Source organism: Botrytis sinoallii, assembly GCF_014898435.1.
Source record: "Botrytis sinoallii strain Bc 23 chromosome Unknown BSIN_005, whole genome shotgun sequence".
Taxonomy (NCBI): domain Eukaryota; kingdom Fungi; phylum Ascomycota; class Leotiomycetes; order Helotiales; family Sclerotiniaceae; genus Botrytis; species Botrytis sinoallii.
The window spans coordinates 518,108-539,543 of record NW_024066032.1 but is presented as its reverse complement, the minus strand read 5'-3'; the positions used below and the strand labels follow the sequence as shown (position 1 = coordinate 539,543).

Below are 21,436 nucleotides of genomic sequence, written 5' to 3'. Positions count from 1 at the left end.
TCACATCACGCTGCAACCACAACAACAGCAAGCTGTCGCACATCCTGCACAACATCCCAAAGCAACATCATCTTTGTTGTGTTTCTTCTCGACCTTTTGTTGCTGAACATATACCACTTCCCTCGGACCTCCTTTTCCATCAGCCATTAGGTATGTAGGTTGAGGTTGAGCTGGCGCCTTGTATTCGTATTCTTGAGTGTAGACCGGTGGCATATTTGCGACATCTGCTGGTTCACGATCCCAGAGACTTTTTTGAGGCTGTTGGGGTTGATGTGCCATTTTTGACTGTGAATAATAATCGTAAATCTGTTGGGTTTCCGCTGGTGATTGGGTTGATGAACGCGATTTAGGGTTTGACATTTAGATATTGAAGAGTCTGGCGCTGAATTTGTTCCCTATCACCACCCCAAGCCTTTATGATTCACTTCAATCTTCCCTTGCTGTGATGTCGTACGTTTGTGAGTCAATTAAGCAGCCAGATTACATTCATTTCCAGCAAGAGAACAAAATGAGAGTAGCAAGGAGATTAATACTTATTCATTTCATTTCATTCCGTTCCATGATCTTATTCTCACCCAACAATAGGCTGAGAAGGAACCTGACTTGTGTCCCTGCCGGACAACTCAGCCTCTTGCCACATCCAATCATGGAGGATGATGATCAAAAATGAGGTTGCACATTGGAGGCGGTGCCAAGCAGTGTTAGGGAAAGGATCAGTTGACATGGTGCGATGATCTTACATAAGCAAGTGAGGTTGATTACTCGATCAGACCATGATACCCTTTCTTAAATAACAAGTATAAAAATTACACGACAAGAAATCCTCCACAGAACAAATCATACGGAGTACTCTTTTGGTCTTCTAGAATATTTGAATAAGGGGGGCGAGTTCATTTAAACCTTAAACTATCGACGCCAATCACGACTCCACTTCGAACTATTAGTTGTCGATCAATGCGGCCCGGCTTCCACTCCTCGACCTACATTTGCTCTAGATACTTTATTGGTCTTAGGTTTCCCGTCATACAAAAATAGACATGCCGCCTCGAGGTCCTCGATTACAATTCAAGCCACTTTTCTACCTCATCACCTTCCCCTTGCTCATATTGAGCGTTCGAAAGCCTCACGTGCCTTCCCACAAGAAGATATAAACATTGTATCTTTGTTACTCGTGGAGCCCGTTGTGTATAGGGAGACCAAAATAGATCGCGCATAAGGCTGAGGTCGCGATATCTTGATAAGGATGAGGCTCATAGTCTAGGATGTATTTTAAGATGAACCACTGTTGAACCCAAAACACACGATGTGTCAGCCTCAGCCTTTTGACCTCACAATTCAAGACGTAAGTTGTTTCCTAGATCAGGTCAAATAGTTGGTCTGAATCTAAACCCGAATGGTTGGTAGAACTCATGGCTAGGCAATCTAAATTGTATCTTTGGGTTTGTTCCTTCACCTAGGCTATGATATTATCGAGCATGGCTGGAAGGTGGGGAATTCTTGAAGGAAGCTGAGTACAAACACAAACATGTCGGGCTTCCAACGTCGATGATACCAAGTTCAAAATACTAGGCGATGGTCATGCTACGAGGCAAAGCATATATGCCTTGGAGCCTGCTGTTCAGCTCTAAAAATGACCTTCCAACAAAAATCACCTCAGATATCAGCTCCACGACATCATTTTTTTTTTAGATCCAACAGCAAAAATAGATACGACGCTCATCGCACTTCAATCACCTAGTAGCAGTTTGTCAGTAAATATGGTGCATTATTACGAGACACGAGACGGGGTACGAGGTTATACAACGTAGACCTACTGCTTCCACCTTGTAGCGAATTCTTCGGCTCATCAAGGAAAGAAAAGCTTTCCCTTCCGTATCCCTAACTTTAATTGTGGAACTTCTCATCATGTTCTCTCCGCAGTCTCCTATAGTTCATGTTAGCAAGGGGGTTGAACAGCAGTTTGTTTCAACAGGGGGTAACTCGTCATCACCCCGAGTGCAGAGCTGTCAGTCTATTCCCCAACGGAGGAGACTCATTGCCGGATCCATCGCTTTAATATAGGTGGGGAGGGGGGTTGCCCTGGTCCCAATTAACAAAAGGCTTTAAATACCCATGTTCAATTATGATACTCAAATGGCTTGGATGGTTGATATCATTATGAATGTTAATCAACTTCGAATGCTGAATGCTTCATTTGATTCAATGACCCAGACCATCAGATGCCCCGGTTTGATATAAAGTCACCCTCCCGCGCTTGTATCATCTTCCTGTAGTAGAATCTGCGTTACGGTCACATTTTGGAGCCTGGATATCAGGTCCACTATTTCTCTTTCCATTTTCATATCGGTCGCCATGATACACGCAACCTCTTACTATCCCTTTTCAATGTACCGCCTCCTTCCAATGTACCACTTTTCTTTCACTATACTACTTCTGCCATCAGACTAGTCTCCTCCGACATCGTCGGTCTGAGGAGAATGAGAGAAACACATTTGACTGGTTTCATAATATATAACTTACAGGGAGAAGTTTAGCACAATTAATTTATTGTGACCGTTATACGTTCACGTACATCCTTTTCTTTCCAAAGTGAAGGATCTTAGAAACAGAAAATTTTTAAACTCCCTTTTATTTCTGAAGCTCGACGTGATGAAGAGGAGGCAACGATCGGTCATGTTGCAACAAGTTTTGCACAATGATATTCACCCGTAGACTCATGTTATCAAAGAAAGAGCATACTGTATACTTAGAATGGAGTCAATACCTAGTCCATTACATGTATTCACTTCTCGGCTCGGCCCTCCGCATGGTTTGCAACTATATTTAAGGTCCCTCCATTCCAGTAACTTCAAGCCTCATCTGTCTAGTGAGGAGCTCCTAGAAGCAAAGCTAAGTACCTAGGTAGTAGGCAACCTTCTCGTTCTTACTAGATCCGAGGCGCGGAAGCTTCTCTTGCATACCTAGTACACACACGGACGAGATATTCAGATGATTATCATTTATGTTCATCTTTTGATCATCACTGAGAGCTTTTGCTGTCATTCACGAGAGTTGTCGGACGATACGATTTCTCTTTTAATATGACTCTACCGTTCTAACGTGAACGTTGACTTAGGGCCTGAGACATATTTACGTAGGTAATTAAAGGTTCCGATGCTTTCTCTACTTCCACAGGAAACTTGATCCCCCTTGCAGTGTTTATTTCACCTGTTGTATAATTGAAGTGATGAATGAATTACGTCTCCATGCTCATCTTTATATACCCTCGTATAATCTCAAACAAGGAATCTCTATCTGAGATTCACTATAGGGATTCTCCTTCTCCGTTCTCAGGACTCTCCAGTTTCACTCTCACTTCTCTGATATTCGAGAAGTACAATCCTGAATATATAAAGCTCACGTTTATCATATTGGGATACTTCTGTATATCATCCTGATCGCCAAACATCACCGCGTTAACAAGGAGGATAGTGAAGCGGGGTTTGGAATCTTACAAGCTTCCATGACGTGGTATGTAAAGTGTCAGTTCTAGTTCGAATACCTAGGTAGTGTATGTTTTGACTCTTATTTCTGCATGTTAATGATTTCTGTTGATGTTCATTTTTACTGTCGCTAGGTGACTAGAATGATTATTTCTGGGGGAGTTGTCATCGCTATGCCCCGTAAAGATCGCAAAAATGAGGACCGGAAGGCTTTCATATTTTCCTCTTGAAGGATTGATTCTAAGTTCAACATTTACCTGGAACTATTCCCACGCAAGATTACTAGCAAAAGGGTAGTTTCCATATCATTTTCGAGTGAATTCCAAGCATGTAACAACGCAGCTCTTTCGTTATGACAGTTTTGATCTTTGTGAGATGGAGAGTCGAAAACTATTTATACCATTGCTGGGAAATTCCCTAGTTCCCATTCCTAATCTAGCCCTCAGTGTCGCTTTATAATTCTTCTACCGATTTTCCTTGAAGTAATTTATATATATATCCTGTCGCTGGGAGCTTGCTCTGATGTACACCCCTACAGAAATCGGAAAATTGTCACAAGGAGTTAACTGATGGCTTCTACCATCCGATACGACCATGATTCTGTATTAGATAAATACAGCTTATTTTCAGCATGTACGGGAGAGAGTTCTCAATCGTAGTTGAGGTACTGCGGTTCTTTTTGTTGTTGAATTTCATGTATCGTCATAAACTTTTATTGACACATCAATTTCATCTTCTATGAAACTTCTCATAGACTTGGAGCTACGTCGAGGAAGGATGAGTCGCAGTGGTTGCCACATCCACAATTTGGCCATCTATATGAAATTTTGTATTCAACACTTCAGTCTTGTGTGTATGAACTCTGGGTATAATTTTCTGGAACCTTGAAAGTGTTTTGTGATTAAAAATCAGTAAAGAAGAGTGTATATCACTGTCAACGTCGTGCATTCGCTGTTATTGTTGAATGGATTTAATGAAATTTTTACCAATGCTAAATAACCAGACGATGATTATAGCAGAATATGCATCTAATTATATCGCATGATAACGCAGATTCCTTCTATATAACCTTGATTGACTCTCCAGGCCCTCTGCAGGGTGATTTTTCTTCGCTGGTTCATGGCTGGTCACATAAATCGTATGTAGCAGAGCTCTTATATAGAGGAATCCCAGTGCATTCGAGCTCCGTAAAGGCGGACAGTGAATGCAACTTCTTCACTTCTCCTCAATCACACGCACATTTTCTCACAGCTTAGACCCAATATTTATACCTCCCAGCATATCTGGCCAATCATTTAATGCTCAGAGCATGTTGCCCACTAAACAGTTCACTAATCTCTCTTCTTCCTGCATCCGAATCCTACTTCGTTATTTAAGCCATTCGTGAACCTTACTTCTCTATTATCAGTAAACACATTTAATAACATTGAAAAAGGATAATGTTGCTATCATGGACAGCAAGCTTTGCGTTCTACAAAACTTGCATACAAACAGTGAGAGCCGCCAGATAATTTCAAAGCCATTTCATAGTATACTGAGAGTTTGGGATACCTGGTCATTCCAAGCTGAAAATCTGCACTGTCGAAATTTGATGACGTGAATGTTGGCGATGAAAATGTGTTGAAAATAACAACAATGGCAACAGCGACAACTAACAGCATCTCTTGGACTCTAAGAAAACACTGGCAGTTTACCACATCGCAAAAGAAACTCGAGGATAGGTTAATGGGAACGAAAAGTTTAGGTTTGGTGAGCAAGGTGAACGGGACACGGCTTCCTCATTCAGATATTCTGTAATTTTCTGAGCATTTGTATGAGTTGATGCTAGGATAGTAAAGGTTTATATAATGGTTGATGTGTCGAAGAGAGATGTTGGGGCAGGCTAGCTGGAGAGATGGAGGTGGGGTGGCAAGAGAGGCTAGATGGTGAATTAACCAGTTAAACACTCTGAGTTTCCAGTTTGGGCAATGCAGAGCATCCTCATACTATCCACATCCTTCACTGTTCCATTCACTCTCCAATTCATTGCCTGCTTAGAAATCCCGCACCGATTCACCACTCTCCTTTTACAAATTACCCGCTTCCTCATTATTTTACACACGAGAAGGGTATATAATGCTTTCATATCACCTTCCATATCGCCTTCTGTACGCTCTGCACATTCGACCAAATTGCGTTTTCATGTCGATTCGTGGAAACGAATCTACCAAATGACCGGTATATGAGCGGCTTTCCACGGACTTGACTTAGCCATAAGTTGAACTCGGGAGTTTAGGATAATCAAAAGAAACGACAAGGAGGTACCATTTCTTGTCATTTATTTTATGACTGTTGTTCACGGTGTTAAATTGTCGTTGAATGACTATTTTGCAATACTGAGGTTTATATGAGCAGCAATGCCAACGGTATTTCAATTCGAAACCCCGAAAGAATTTACTCCAGATGAGGTCTTTAGAAACGAGCCATAGGATTCATCCTGTAGATAATGAAGCATGGAACTGGCTTCAAGCTCTTTGTTGCTCGTGTTCTTCGAACAATTGCTGTTTCATTATAATTCAGTCCTCGTTTATATAACATCTACATCAAAGCTCCGACAAGCGAGCTCGAGCGCAACGAGTGAGTCACTGTGCATATTTGAGAGAGCGATATGACTACATAGTCCAAAAGCCGTGTTGAATGACTGCAGGAGTTTATGTCTATGTAGAGTGAATTATCCAACATCACAAACAAGTCTTCCACTCACCTACTCAAAACCTCTATTCCTTGGCCCCAAAAGAGATATATAAAAGGTCTTGAGTTACAGACATGTGCTCTGTATCTTTATGAAACCATGCGACAAGGAAGGTTGATGTGGGAGCAAGATTTCGTAAGGACGACTGATGCGTCTGACGTCTAATGAGAATCCAGATATAATTAATATTGGGAATGGTAAGATATGATGCTGTATGTTTCCGGTGCTACTCATCTTTTTCTTATCATCGATTGATGATTTTGCTGTTCATGCTTCAATTATTGTAGTTGGTAATCGAATACTGTCCATAGCTGACGATGTTTCATGAAGTTATGCATCAAAACACCTAGAAAAATTTGTTCTACTATAGCGGGTGCAAATCAAGAGAAAATAGGAGGGAAGCTGACTAGGGATCCTCTCCCTCTTTTGTATCTCTTCTGCAAAATGTGTTCGAATTCGTCTTGATCAAACTCCTAGACAAACAAATTTATATGTCGATAAGGGGAAAAGACTTAGGAGCCCGCTTTATGGAGTCGGGTGGATGAGAGAAGAAGTGGATTCGGACATGGCTAGAGAAAAGTGAAGAAAATGCATTCTACGAATCATCAGGAAAATCAATGCAAAATATTCAATACCGTCTAGTTTCCATACGAGGGGTATATAAAAACTTTTGACCTCACTGTGTACGTCTTCTCAGTAACTGTTTCACACAGGAATTGGGGAATCAGTGAGGTAAACTGTGACATTGAAGCAGTTTTATCTTCACGAGATGGAGGATGGATGACTATGGAGTTATAGTGCATTGCACGTTTCTGAGTAAGAAGAAAAGTGTTGAGGATTATTGCTGTCAAACTATTCAGGAAGAATAGACCAGATCGCCGATATTCATATAACCCATACAACGACGACAACAACAAGAAGCAAAGACGAACATCAACAACAATAAACTCAAAACGAAAAACGAAAAATACCCAATATGCAAACTCAAGCCTAAACCCCATCCAAAACACGATCAAGAACTCGTTTAAAATCACGCCCGAGATCCTCAAAGGAAGGACATTATTTTCTGAGACTAGTCGCTTCTTGCTGGAAGGATAAAGAGCTCAAGTTCGTATGCTAGAAGCTTTTTATATCTGAGTCTTGGGAAAGATCTCGGTTAGCTGGTGTGAGGAGTACAGTGATTATGATTAGGGAGTGAACTTGAGCGAAGAGTTGACGTAATGTGGATATAGCGGGAGGGACAGTACATGAGTGCCGGAGAGTTATTGACTGCATAACCTGTAGATGTAGAAATCGGCATACAACTAAATCGCTGATGCAGAATTATATATTGGGAAGAGTGATATCTCTGAGTTTTAAAAAATTTCGAATCTGTATTTGGGTAGAATTTAAAGTAAATCACTAGGTGCCAGAGACTTCTCCTGGAAATTCGATTCAAAATCTTACTTAGTATTCGATATTAAGTATGGAATGGAGTCTGTGTGTTGAGTGTATCTTTCATTTCGTTAATATGGAGGCCGAATGATACGGGAGTATGGCTAGGAAAATTCGGGGCGAGCCAGCTCGTCAGTGTTTCGGTGCGCCTAATATTTTCTATTATAATTCTTATAATTCTTTAGATTAATTAAAATTTCAAAAAGAATAAAAAGAATAAAAAGAATAAAAAGAATAAAAAGAATAAAAAGAATAAAAGAATAAAAAGAATAAAAAGAATAAAAAGAATAAAAAGAATAAAAAGAATAAAAAGAATAAAAAGAATAAAAAGAATAAAAGATAAAGTTTATTCTTTGTTTTTTAATTCTTTATTTTTCAATTCTTCATATAATTGAACCTATAATAAAAAAATATTATATAACTATATACAGATCATATAACCACACACAAATTGAATTCCTGGGTATAGAAATATAATCAATAAACGATATATAAAAATTCCATAAAATCCGACGCACAAGTTTCTTTCGCTACGCTCCGAAACATAGGAGTTGATGTTTGAAGGTTGAAGGCCAGTGATAGGTGAAGATTCAGGAATGGTAAAGAGATGGCGCAAAGGCTTGAGGCTGGGTTCATTCACATCTTTGTACTCTCAGAGAATCTGAGGGGTTGTCAACCAAGTAACAGATTCGATATCTTTCGCTAGTACATAACCTTATCGCGCTTATAAACGACAATTCGCGCGATTCAAAAAATAAAACTTGAGGTCAGATGTGCTACACATGATGATTTTGTGTTACATGCTATATTTACACATGATTTATATCGTCTTATACACTTTATTTGTGAAAGATCAAATTTAATCAACTAACTTTCCGTAGAAAGGAACACCCATAGCGCTAAGCAAAAGTCTGGCATGACGATCGGATGTTGCGGTGGTTTTGACTGTAACGTGGAATCCAGGAATCAACCTAGGTGGATACATCTAGAAAATTATGTTAGCTTTTCAATGTGCATGCAAATTATCAATGTAAAACTTACATCATAGTTGACCTGAACTTCCGGGAATAAAATAGTTCCTTCTCTATTAAAACCAAATGACAAGTTTCCACTTCCATCTCCAGTTGAGCCTATCCAAATTAGCATTCCTTCTACCACATATCTACCGAAGAGACTCACCCTTTACACCTTGCCAATCCTTAATTTTTGGGAATACCACATTGATACACTTATCGAGGAATTCCAATGCATCGTTATTTCTCATAGTACAAGTTAAAGAAACTGGCATGCCCTTTCGAATACCGAATTGTGCGACGTTATGTGTTGATTTGTGAATTTCCGGTCTGACGCCCGTAATTGATTGTAGTAAAATACCAGCGACATGCATGTATGCGGAATCTCCAAGTGCACCCTTAACCATCGAATGAACAGTGACTTCTTCGATCTTAGGAATGTTGCGCCAAGTAATGTCTTGTTCGATGAGACGTAAAACATCTCCACCACGAGGACCTCTCTTTGGTCTGCCTTTATGGTATGGTGATGAATCGTCCCATGTTCTTAAACGATCGCCTTTAGGAATTGTGACGGTTCCAGGTGGTTTGTGAACGTATGCCATGGTCATGATGTCGTGGGAGATGGTTGATTTATAGGTTTGTTCGAGACGATTGGGACCAAATGGACCCGGAACGAATTCTCGAGAGGATGGATCTGATTTTGGTGGAGGTTGATGAGGATGAAGAGGACCTCGATAGTATCTCGGTGATCGAAATTGGTATCTATAAAAGGTATAAGCATTGCCCCTCTCTCACTTGGGATCTGGATCTGTTGCAATCATACCGACTGGAAGGAAGTTCTCTCTTCCGCCCTTGTGCCCTCTTTACAGGGTCATAAGTCTCAATGACTTCATTTGGTACAGATGTTGAAGCAAATGAAGATTGCGATTCGAGGTCCTGGAAATCTTCTGGACTCTCTTTTGCGGCAACAGCTTCTCCAGATGCATATCTGCGACAATTCCTCCCTATCGCTATTGGTGTTGATCTTATTTCCCTCCTCGAGAATTGACATAAAGTCGACGGTAATTCTCGCAAAGCCATGTCGTTTGGGTATATCGAGGGATCTTTTGATCAACCCTCCCAAGAGCAATATCAAAAAATATCTCGAGAGGTGCCTTATTTTTTGCGTATCAGGCAACAAGATCTCCGAAGTAAATCTTGCTTATCTAAGACATTCTGAATTACATCCAAGAGGGAACAAGCCAGTGCGCACGTTTCTTGATTGGTCGACGGATGCTTGAATAGTTCCCAAACCCCATGCACGTGTCATGCAGCAGGGATTAGCATTATCATTTATCGTCCAACCCTTCTAAAAAAAGTTCGGAGAAAGTTCCATTCTGCACCGAGGGAAGGATCACCAAGATTCTACGCAGTACGAACGAGCGAACTACAACAGGTGTGGAGTCGAGATTACCTAGTAGGTAGGTCGTGGTAACCACTCGATGAAATGAAGAAACAACAACTACAACCATAACCACAACAACACCCGCTTTTGCTTCAAACTTCCTCTACATACACTCAAAATATAATACAAAAACAGTCACTCACCAATTTCACACTCTTTAAAGTTTAATAAGACGCCTCGGACTCATCTGCGAACGGTTCCAAAGAGCAATCAATCATTCATTCACTTCCTCTTCGGAATATGGAGTTTACCAATCCTTCCCAACGTTGAATCGTACCCCATTTCTACTCGTACACAATTCGAATCAACAATCAAAACTCAGGGTCCTATTATTCCAATCATTTGACCGATCTCTTTACAACAATAATATTCACAGACGGGCCTCTGAGGAAGCATCACGAACACATCCTTCATCATGAATAAATTTGGCGGCAGAAAGGATAAGGATAAGGACAAGGAGACTTCACACAAACGAGATAAATCAAGAGACATCAAGTCGGCCGAGAAGTCTACCGAGAAGAAGGTAATGCGCCTGCGACATCCATATCTCCTTACTTGATCTTCCTGGCATTCGGGGAGGGGAAGGTTGGCAGTTACTCATAAAGCCTCTTTCTCCGCGGCGCATTTCCGATGCAATGATGACACGATGACAGAATCTTGAATTCACCATTACTAACTTGTTATTCTTGCTTATCCTAGAGTCGATCAGTTTCCGACATTTTTACCTCGTTGTTTGTTTATATTAGAAATTCGAAGTCGGAGAAGGAACAAGATGAAGATCAGGAAAAGGTTGGACTAGTTCACAACTACCTGGACAGCTTTGCTAATGGAACAATAGATTTCTCGGATCAGAAGCTTGTTGGAATCCGATGGACACAATGATGTGAAAGACGATCAAATTCTGTTTTGTCTGAATTCAATTTATGCCAATGGAAATGTCGAGAAAGCACATCAAATCTTGCTAGTGTTCCATAACTCACTTTCCGGGGTCATATATCCATATGATCCAAAAATAACAATGCTCGGAGCACAGAATTCTCGTGGAGTTACCTGTTGGCTGGATTCTTTTCTGGCTTCATTGTTTACAGTCCCTACTCAATTTCAAGAACTACTCAACAACTTCTACGAAGATCCTCTCAAACAAAACCTGATCCAACTAATTCGATTATGGGTAAACCTCATGAGATCGGGCATCTTGATTGAAGTGAACATTGTTAGTTTTGCCTTCCACATACTTTTTCAACTTGCTAATTCCAAACAGACCGAACGTATCCTGGATAGTTTGATCGAATGCGGCTGGGACGACTTGGACAAAAAAAAAGAACAAGACCCAACTGAAGCACACATGAAGATTGGAGACATTCTTGATTGGCCAATGCTTGACTTGAGAGTTGATTATGAACATGGTGGCATCCGCGAAAAAGATGATCATAGAACCTCGAAAGAGCGAACGCTTCCAATCTCCATTTCAACCGATCATGAGGGGCCAGGTCGTTTGCGGCTCGAAGAATGTATAGAACGGTCCTTGTTGTCTTTAGTCAAGATTCAGAGACGCGTCGAACCCGACGATGATGACGAAAAACCAGTCCCAGAACACGTGGAGACCACAGAAGCCGAACCTAATACTGACAAAAGGCCAACTTCGGAATATGTCGAGAACACGGAAGCCGAACCGGACGCTGTATCTCCAGGCCACATGGAGATGAATGGCGAGCCATCTTTCCAGAACCATCTCACTCGGGAGGTCGCACATGATGGAGGGTCATTAAACCGTACGACGAGTCGCATGTCTACTCGTAAAGAGAGAGAAGTCGACGCGTTCATATTATCTAAGCTGATTCGTCCGTCCAGTAGTTGGTCTCCTATTTCTTGCCATTTAAATTCAAATATTGCTCCACTTAAGACTGTACCTGTACTAATTGGTGATATAGTTTGGTTTTCCAAACCCGCTCCGGCAAACAATCGTGAATTCGTTGAACGGATCAAACAAAACCATCATCCAATGCTAGGATTTGATCTGAAAAGATATCACAATGTGGAGGGACCAGACGGCAAAGAAATTCTGAAAAAGAATAACACCCATGTTGATATCCCAAAGAAAATGAAACTACCACCACACTTGGTCCATGAATATGAAGGTTCAAACGAGATAGCAATCTCGGATTGTTTCGAGCTAGTACTTCGATCGATGATTTGCCACGAAGGATCACTCGAAAGTGGACATTATAGATCGCTAATTCGCTTAGATGTGGAGACCAATGGTGACTTGGATTCTGTACAACCGAAAGATGGTCAACATCCACCAGCTTATGTTGATGACTGCTGGATAGTCCACGATGACATTGCAAGGGGGGGGCGAGTAGCCAAAGTAGACATTGATGCAGCTCTGAAGCAGGACAGTAAATACGGAATGCCAGTCACTTTGTGGTATGAATTTGTTCCTATTCTGGCGAACCTTTCCCCAGAAGATTTGGCAAGATTTTCCGACAACACGACACCTCCATCGTACACATATTCTTCTGTTCCAAGTATAGATGTGCAGATTTCCAAGGCAAGCCCAGATTTAAACAGTGGCAGCGGCGATGACGAAGGATATTTTACCCCGCCACCGAACGATCGTTCGAACTCTGTTGTCAGATTTTCATCCGACATTGATCGATCCCGTAGAAGTCTTAATCTTCCTGATGAAGATAGAAGAGGAAGCGTTGCGGCCACAGATGCGAGTAGTGTCAGCGTTGAAAAATCAGACAACGAATCAGCTCCTGCTACGCCAGGTGAGGAGCCGGTCAGTGCCAGAACTTCGAGAACATTTCGGAGGAGCAAGGCATCTCGAAGTCGACCACAAAGTTCCTCGAACGAAAAGACCGAAAACCGCAGGTCATACTTTAAAGACTTGATATCAAGGGCAAGCAAAGAGTCTTTACAAAAGCCAGACACGAGTAAAGAATCTATACCTGCTGTACCTGCTCTGCCTGCTCTAGGATTAGATGGTCCTGTCGACCCTAGTAATAATGGAGATCTTGCGAAACCTGCTGAAGCAACTGGTGGAATTTCCCGCAAAGGCAGTAAGAAGGGTAAGAGGCGAAGCAAGGAAACCACGGACATGGATGCTAAAGATAAGGACAAAAATTCGGATCACTCAGATAGGGTTTGTAATATTATGTGAAGAGAGTTGAGTAAAGGAATTTTCAAGGCGTCTGGATACACCGAGAAAGTTTTTATAATTTTGGAGGAGACCTACATTATGGTCGATCCTCATACATTGGTGACGGCGTTTGAGAGGTACATTCTGATACCATTCATTATGGTTATGGTCAGGGTATGTGGATACGGGTATGGGCTTCGGTTTTCGAATGGGGTTACGGTCGTTATTAGTGAGGAAATATAAGAGAATTCGGCAGCCTCCCATAGGATGCGATTTTTTAGAGGGTCGAATCAGATAGGTTAAAAGCACAATGTGCAAAAATGTTAGGGCGTGGGAAATCAGTATCAATGATCGAATTCATACTGGGGAGACCTATTGCGTGCTCATAAAATTCAACCTCATTAAGGGAAAGGGATTAGAGGCCAGGATGAGATTATAGATAGAGAGGACAGGGTTGGGTATAGAACTTTGGGGCTGGGTATGATAGAAATGATACAGCATTACACATATATAGCGTTTTCGAACACATTCTTTGAGACTTGTTTGTTGGTATTGAGTGAATGGTGATTGGTGTTGTGATGTTTTGAGATGGGACAGCACGCGTTGAGATATTGGGTGATTCCATAAGATGAGACTTTTTGATACTGAAGGAATTCACCAGGCATATCTTTTGCGTCTGATGAAGTATCATGGTTCTTAGACAACAATAGTGTTCTATAGGAATACGAAGATCTTACAGGATGTAATTGACAGATTTGTTAAGATCTTTATAATGAATCATCTACTCTTCGTTCTTTCAATTCCTCTCATTCTACTGGATAGGAATTGTATGTGGGGAGTTTTGTTGCATATCGCATTCTTCCCGTGTCTTCTATCACCTTCTACTTTTCTATTGACTGTTATTTAATTGGATGAGAATTGTATCTGGAGAGTTTTGTTGCATGTCGTGTTATTCTCGTGGTTTCTATCCCCTTCTGCTTTTTTATTTCCTTTTATTTAACTGGATAGGAAATGTATGTGGAGAGTTTTGTTGCATATCGCATTCTTCCCATGTTTTCTATTGATAGTAGTTCATAGGCCTTGGCAGTACTGTAAGTTGAACTCTCTTTTCGATTTCGTTTTTGCTATTGGAGGGGAATTGTATATGGAGATTTTTGTTGCATATCGTGTTTTTTCAGTGTCTGCTATTGATGATATGTTTTTTCACGGTCTTGGTATTTCAAAAACTTAAAGTGATCTTGGTTTAGGACAGTTTTCTGAATTGGAAATAATTATGGAGGTGGTAGTGATGAGCGAGTGAATCAATAAGGAGGAATCAATTAGTAGGGAATTTATTATCGAGATTGGAATTACTGCGGTGAGGATTTGCTCAATTGAGTATCGTTATTAGGGGTAGATATGAACTATGCGACTTTAGTAAATGGATATAATCTTAGATGCATGATATTAATAATTCTAACCCCTTCCACATCTATAAAACTGATTTCTTCATCGTGAACGAAAGCCAAGACATCAAGGTAAAGTGATTAGATCATCGGTAATAATATTTCATCAGACAACGTATTTATTTCCGGGAATTTTAAAGTGGGAAAAGTGACGTTTAACGGGTTTCTATAGATCGATTTTTTGAGTTCTCGCTAGTTTTCGCGAGAAGGGACTAACGAGAACTAGCGAGGTTCTTTGTTTAGTGCAAGGTGTTAGTGGGATTTATGATGATTATTGGGTATGTGATGTGGGGGGTTTGGGATTTGTTATGATCGGGGAGAATTTCGTGGTTTGATTTGATTGGAGTGAGGATTTTGGGGGTTTGGGGGAGGGGTTGGTTGGGTGATGGTGGTTGATAGTGGATGCTTGATTCTTGACCAAGGGGACCGCTCCCGGAGATTTCTCCGGAGATGTGCAACAATTGGATGGATTTGAGATTCGCGGATTGGGGTTGGTTGGATATATTTCTGTGACTTTGAATTAGTGTTTTGATCTTGTTTTTATGCTTTGAGTTTGGGCGGGTGAAAATTTGGCTTTCTTGTATTCTTCTTGGCCGGCGAGAATCCTCCGACGATATGCAACATAAATATGGTTTGGAGGTCAGTTTTTTTGTTATTGGCTGTTCGAAATCTTTCGTTCTTGTCTAACTCTTTACTATATCACTTGGAGGTCAAGTTATCAAGGGTTAAGGTTCCTCGAATGCTCTATAGTTCGCAAATTGTAGGTATTGCTCTTTGGGGTAGGGAGTTTCAATGGTCATGGTAGCCAGCGAAACATAAGGGATATTGAAGGAAATGGTGGTGAATTTAAACTGATGGGAGATTGAGTTGCACCTACATTCCTAATGTATCATTTACTTTGTTTCAATGTATTGCCTAAAATACTTATTTGGAGTAATCACCTCCAAATTTAAAAAAAATATGAGCATGATGAAATAAGGTTCGGGTGAGTATATCATAAGATTCATTCATATGATCAATCTTCATGATGGACCACCCTATCTAAACTTGGTTGGAAGGACTATGGCCGCTTCTACAACCTTCGATAATCTTCTTTTATCCTGATACTAAATCACGAGATATTTTGAAATCATATTTGTACTGTGCGTCTTGAATTTCAAGATTTAGATAATTGAAGATGTGCAAAAATCAGGAATTAAGAAATAACACCTTCATCAATCATGTCATCCATCTATGTAGTTTTTGAGATGCGCGACGAAACGAAAATCTACTTTTGAAGTGTTTCGAGACTCATCGTATTGCAAGGAGGGTATTGCTGCTTTAAACAGTAGTAAGTAGTTCAAGCATGAGGATATGACGAAAGGAAGAAACTTTAACATGACACAAAATTGGCTCAAGTGGGAGATCTCTCCTAGACACTCATGGTATGATTAAGGACTATCTCTAAGGAGTTAGAAGAAGAGCATCAATCAGGCTAATTCATTGTAATTCTCCAATAACATCCCATAGAAACATAGAAATCCTTTTGTTGCACATCTAAACATCATGCATAATGACATAACTTATCATTTAAGATGTACTTTTAGCTTTGGTAATTAAGTAGTCTATACAATTCTTCCAGTAATATTACATAGAAACATAGAGATTCTTTTGTTGCAAATCTAAGCTTCATGCACAATGACATAACTTTCATTTAAGACGTACTCGCAACCTTTAGTATATAAACGGTGTATAAAATCCCCCAATGATATTCCAGAGAAGCACGAAGTTTGTTCTGTTGCATATCTGAACTTCCCGCGTTCACGGATCTGTTTGGAAGGAGAAGACTGGTTGGTACAATGTGAGTTAGTTGTAGTGATTGGTGCAGTTCGAAGACACTTGTGTATTCTGTTCACTTATGACATTTATCTAGTGAAAGCTCATGTAGGAATGAGAAAATTTGGAGCTCATCTAATCTTCATCTACGATTTGTTAAGCTGTCTATTCAAACATCTCTTACTTGTCTCAAAAATTATCTACGGCATGGTGAATAATGATAGGATATAACTCAATTTGGTGATATACTCATCTGGAAGTAAGAAATTAATATTTGAGAATCTAATTGTAGTGAGATAGGCTGTGAGAACTAAGTTTTTTAGCCAACATCAGAGCACGGTAAGAATATCCCGGGTTTGGATTTAGTTCACTTGGTGTGAGGTAAAAGAAACGAACCAAGAGAACGAGGGCTGACCTATCACAAGAGAACACCTAAGAAACACTATACCTGTACCCGCTTCCAGGTATGTAATTCCATGTATTTGTTGCACGTCTGTATTTTTGTGGCTTACGCTAGTTATTAAGATTCTCGGGAAACACCAATTATGCAGTGGTAGATAGTGTAGATGAAATGGTTCGATCAGTAGGAATTTAACAAAACAGTATCTTCTCAGTAACAGTATTCATTATATCCTCAAGATCAAATGAAGTGGAAGACCGTCATTGGTCTTATTTAGATGATCTCGTAATATCCACCCGAAATCAACGAAGTTTATGTCACATAGTAATAGCTACTTGACTTGTCAATCATGAGATGAGCATTTTTTCCTGAAAATACTCTTTACTTTAGCTACATTCGTTTTCTGAATGACTGCATCCACCATCCAACTCCAATACTTCTCTTGTATATTCGAAGACTAGAGGAGAAAGTTCTGGTAAAGTATCCACTTCTTTACCTGACTCAATCATTTTGACGAATCACGAGAGTACGTTACGACTATGTACGCCCATTTGACTTCTCGAACTTATGTTTATTGGATGAGCACCAAACACCAAATTCTTCCAGACAATAAAACTAAAGAGATGCTCCATAAAACTAAACTTGTCCATCGAAGCTTGGCCTCCAAGAAGTTGGAAATCCGTGCTAGCCTAGCACTAGACCTAGTCTCAGTGTGTTTAATCTGATAAGGAAAGATAAAATCTGTCACATGCCCGTCACTCTTGACTTTCATCCTTCACCATCACAAGACACAGTACAATACAATACTTGTTAAAAAAATCCATCAAACTTGAATTATTCCTTCCTCGCTGTTCTATTAAAAACAACTCCACATACGACGAAAGACAGAGCTCCACTCAAGAAACCTAAGAATTCAACATGCCATTTTCAGGAATGCTAGCCTATATTTTCCTTATAACCGCGAGACATCATCCCGATTTTATCATGAAATGTATGCGATTTGTACACCGATGGCCATGCAAAGCACACTCGAATCCTGAAGAATGTAATGGAGTCCTCGAACTACTTATATATCCAATTGTTGGGATATTGCTGGTGTCGGCAACCGTTTGGGAACTGCTCTGGGTGGGATTTAGATTTTTCGATGCGGGACGTCGAAGTGAAAGAAAACGGATTCTGGGTCCAGGTGCAGGCCCTTTGACACCGCGAGACCAGTGAGAATAGTGAGATTCTGCTGGGGTTTTATCGCTGTGACGTTGTATCTCATGAGAACTGAATTAAAAACAGTGTGGGATGGGTTATTAGGCTCCGCTCCTTCGAGACATTCGAATTGACTAGACACATTAGAGATACGAAAGGAATTAGTCCCCGTCTGATGAAGGCACGAAATTGAGGCAGGAAACGAAAGATTTTCAGTTCAATGAGAAAACAAGGGGGGTAATGCCATTCGATGATAGTGGAACGTCGATTGTCATTTTTGAACTTTGGGTGGTGTCGAGAAACCACATGAGAGTCTTTGCTTTAGATCGCATTCTCAGTTGAAGGTGTATATCAATCTCTACATCATTAAGCTCGTTGCCTTTCTTGCGACTATTGCAATTCGAAGACTGGCCACTCATCAAAACTTTGACGAAGGATCAACAAACCCGGAGAAAGCAGATTTTCTTCGAATCCCAGCTGTTTTGTTTGAAATTCTGTGCATGCCGATCTGGCTTTTCCACGATGGACATGATGCTTGAGAGCTTTATATTCACACTGATAGATAAATCTCATTCTGGAGATGCGAATCAAATTAATATTTAAATAATTGTCTTCTTCGCGCATCCATTCTCGGACATTAACGTGTGAATCTTCACTTCTTATCTCTCAAACTTTTATAGCTTTGCTACAGTGTAGAGAAACATCGATGCTTGTGTATCGTATTTCAGAATTCTAGCAGTATTTTCTTCGTTGCCCAACAGCACCAAAATCGATTGCATGAACGGGAATTAAAGACGCGAACACTGGCTGCGTGACCTTAGCGACGCCCCGAGCACCTGCTCCTACTCCTATGGCTCGTAGAATACGAATCATAGATGGAAATTATCCGATGAATCTCAAGAACTCAGTGCTCGCTATTCAATTCTAGCTGGCACGGGCTAGAATATAAAATCAAGCATATTGCAGTATAACACGACGTAACGATAGATGAGGTGAAGAAAAGCTCTTCTTATATTTATATTCATGTCCATTTCCGACATTCGCATGCCTCTCTGCGTTCCTGGCGTATCATTTTCATCTCATCCTATCTCGAACGATCAATCTCCTCCGTTTCCAATTTTCCCCCTCGTCATCTCCCCCTTCCTACATCTCCCAAAAAGTCTCTCGCCCCTAATCTTGCGACAGAGGATTGATTCCTTTCACCTCCCCTTTCTCTCCTCCAATCTTCTCCCCGGCAGGTGTAGCCACCCCACTGCCTCCCAAAGCTGGCGTTCCGATCCCCGAAAAGGGACTTTGAACGCCCGAAGGAGCAGTAGATGGTGGAACAGGAATTCTAATATCTTCTGGGGAGCCCGGAATAATTTCGGGTGCGAGTCCATCGATGTGGATGCGTTTTGCTTCGTTTTGGTAGGAGGCGGGAATGATCTATATGCGAAGATTAGTATATCTGTGGAATTGTCGTAGGTATTGTTGTAAACTATGAGAAGGGAGCAGAGGGGATGGGGGTAAAAAAGAGCAAGGAAATGGTGGGGAGAGGAGGAATACGAGAAGAATGACGAATGCATACCTCAATAATTTCATTTCTAGGGAACTTGAGCGTAGGAATATTCATAGCATCACAAGCCATAAGATAACCATAAAGAACCCTCAAAACAGACTCATGAGCAATAATCAGTAAGTCATTTTGTTCTCTCTCGAGCTCGAGAATGATTGGTTCCATGCGGACTGCGAGATCGTGGTATGACTATCGCTCTTGTTAGCTTCTTTGCTTATCAAAGGGTGCGGAGTACCAAAAATGTTTGAAGGTGGAATTCCCAAGTCACAGGGCAAGGAGCATATGGTAAGGGGAGCAAATACATACCTCAGCACGCGGGTATCTATGATGATAAGGATCCAACTCATGCATCCTAACCTCGTCGGGATACAGTCTCTTCATCGCCTTCTCACTCAACTTCTCACAAATTCCCGGATTCAGCTGACTCATTTGACTTCTCTGTCTAACTCTAAATCCCTTTCCTTTAAGATACTCTGCGGTCTCTACCGTTCTCTTTCTAGTCGAAGACCACACTGTTAGAGGCTTAAGAGGTGCATCAGAACCACCTGCTGCGATAGAAGCCGCTCTTTCCTCTTCACGATGTTTGAGTAATGCATCAGACATTTTCTTCGCGTATTCTCGGCCTTCATCAGAGAGTGATGCATCGGCTTTGTAGGAATCATCAAGACTAGATGTGCCTGCACGAGCGAAAAATGTTTGACGGGATTTAATATGTAGATTCATGAGGTAGAAGACGATCCGATGGGAAAGGTAGCCAAAACTGACATTGTTATAATCGATGCGCTCGCCAGCGTTGATCATTTTAACATAGTTAAGGTCAGGTTCAGTCATAGTTTCGAAATGAGGAATTTTCATGTCAATCCTCTTGAGATAAAGTTTGGCAGCATCCTCAGGATCCATGCCAACAAACTGCGATTGTGGTATCTTAGCATCATCCTGGTACTTCCAACACTCTGAAGGGAGGTTTACATCTGGAGATGATATTTTGACACTTCGAGCATTCTCCTGAAGTATCTTTTCATCCGTAACATATGATTCAAGGAACAACGTCTAAAATGAGAATTAGCCACTGTAAAATTGAGAATGAAATTGTTGTTTTAAGCCATACCTGAACATCATGTTTAGCAAATTCTTTTGCCAGAGATCTGCGACCACCAGAAAGTGGGTTGACAGCATCATAGATAGCAACTTGACCATTTTCATGATTGAGCCAGGCATAAATATCTTCACGGCACTTCTTGAGAATCTTTTGTCTAAGCATAACTGAAGCAGCAGATGCATTGATAAAGAAATAGTCATCAGGGACATCCTGACCTGGACCCATTGTAGCACGACGATAGTCTCCTAGATGGAAGATTCTTGTCTTAACACCCAACCTGGAAAGAATTAGCAGAGAAGCGATATTCAGCATTAGATAAAAACTTACCATTGTAAATAACGCGAAAGAGATACAGAGATGTGTCTGCGCAAGAGTAATCAATCAGTGAAACTGCATCTAAAACCTCATCTGAAGGAATGGCTCACGTTTTGCCACGGGCAGGAAGACCAACTAGGACGATAGCGATTCTTCCAGAATGGAAAAGTCTACCTGACTCAGTTGAATACAATTGAGCCGGTGCCATAGTGGCCTTCTCATCTGGCAAATCATGGACTCCATCGATGAAAGTCGAAGATCTTCGACGAAAACGAGGAGAATTGGCCGCAATTTCCGCAGTTCTAAGCTCATGGTCAGTATCAGTAGACAAGGTATCGGCGAGCTCCAGTCTCGCCAT

At 40.9% G+C, this 21,436-nt stretch overlaps 4 protein-coding genes across 4 annotated transcripts; 1 reads left to right on the top strand and 3 right to left on the bottom strand.

Annotated features, from left to right (window-relative positions):
• On the bottom strand, positions 1 to 360 carry EAF02_003403 (uncharacterized protein; the record flags this gene model as incomplete). The annotated part of the gene is made up of 1 exon (XM_038899451.1): positions 1 to 360. The coding sequence occupies one exon, from the start codon at positions 358 to 360 to the stop codon at positions 1 to 3; it is 360 nt and encodes a 119-aa protein (XP_038760378.1).
• An 8,146-nt stretch (positions 361 to 8,506) lies between these two features.
• Positions 8,507 to 9,740, bottom strand: EAF02_003402 (uncharacterized protein; the record flags this gene model as incomplete). The annotated part of the gene is made up of 4 exons (XM_038899450.1): positions 8,507 to 8,632; positions 8,689 to 8,777; positions 8,827 to 9,422; positions 9,484 to 9,740. The coding sequence occupies 4 exons, from the start codon at positions 9,738 to 9,740 to the stop codon at positions 8,507 to 8,509; spliced, it is 1,068 nt and encodes a 355-aa protein (XP_038760377.1).
• A 327-nt stretch (positions 9,741 to 10,067) lies between these two features.
• On the top strand, positions 10,068 to 13,270 carry EAF02_003401 (uncharacterized protein; the record flags this gene model as incomplete). Its single annotated transcript, XM_038899449.1, has 4 exons — positions 10,068 to 10,627; positions 10,804 to 10,893; positions 10,943 to 11,317; positions 11,366 to 13,270. Exons 1-4 carry the CDS (start codon positions 10,520 to 10,522, stop codon positions 13,268 to 13,270), a joined length of 2,478 nt encoding a protein of 825 aa, XP_038760376.1. The 5' UTR covers positions 10,068 to 10,519.
• Positions 13,271 to 18,434: 5,164 nt separating this feature from the next.
• EAF02_003400 (uncharacterized protein) lies at positions 18,435 to 21,436 on the bottom strand (the record flags this gene model as incomplete). The annotated part of the gene is made up of 6 exons (XM_038899448.1): positions 18,435 to 19,534; positions 19,677 to 19,853; positions 19,971 to 20,714; positions 20,773 to 21,040; positions 21,091 to 21,126; positions 21,189 to 21,436. The coding sequence occupies 6 exons, from the start codon at positions 21,434 to 21,436 to the stop codon at positions 19,280 to 19,282; spliced, it is 1,728 nt and encodes a 575-aa protein (XP_038760375.1). The 3' UTR covers positions 18,435 to 19,279.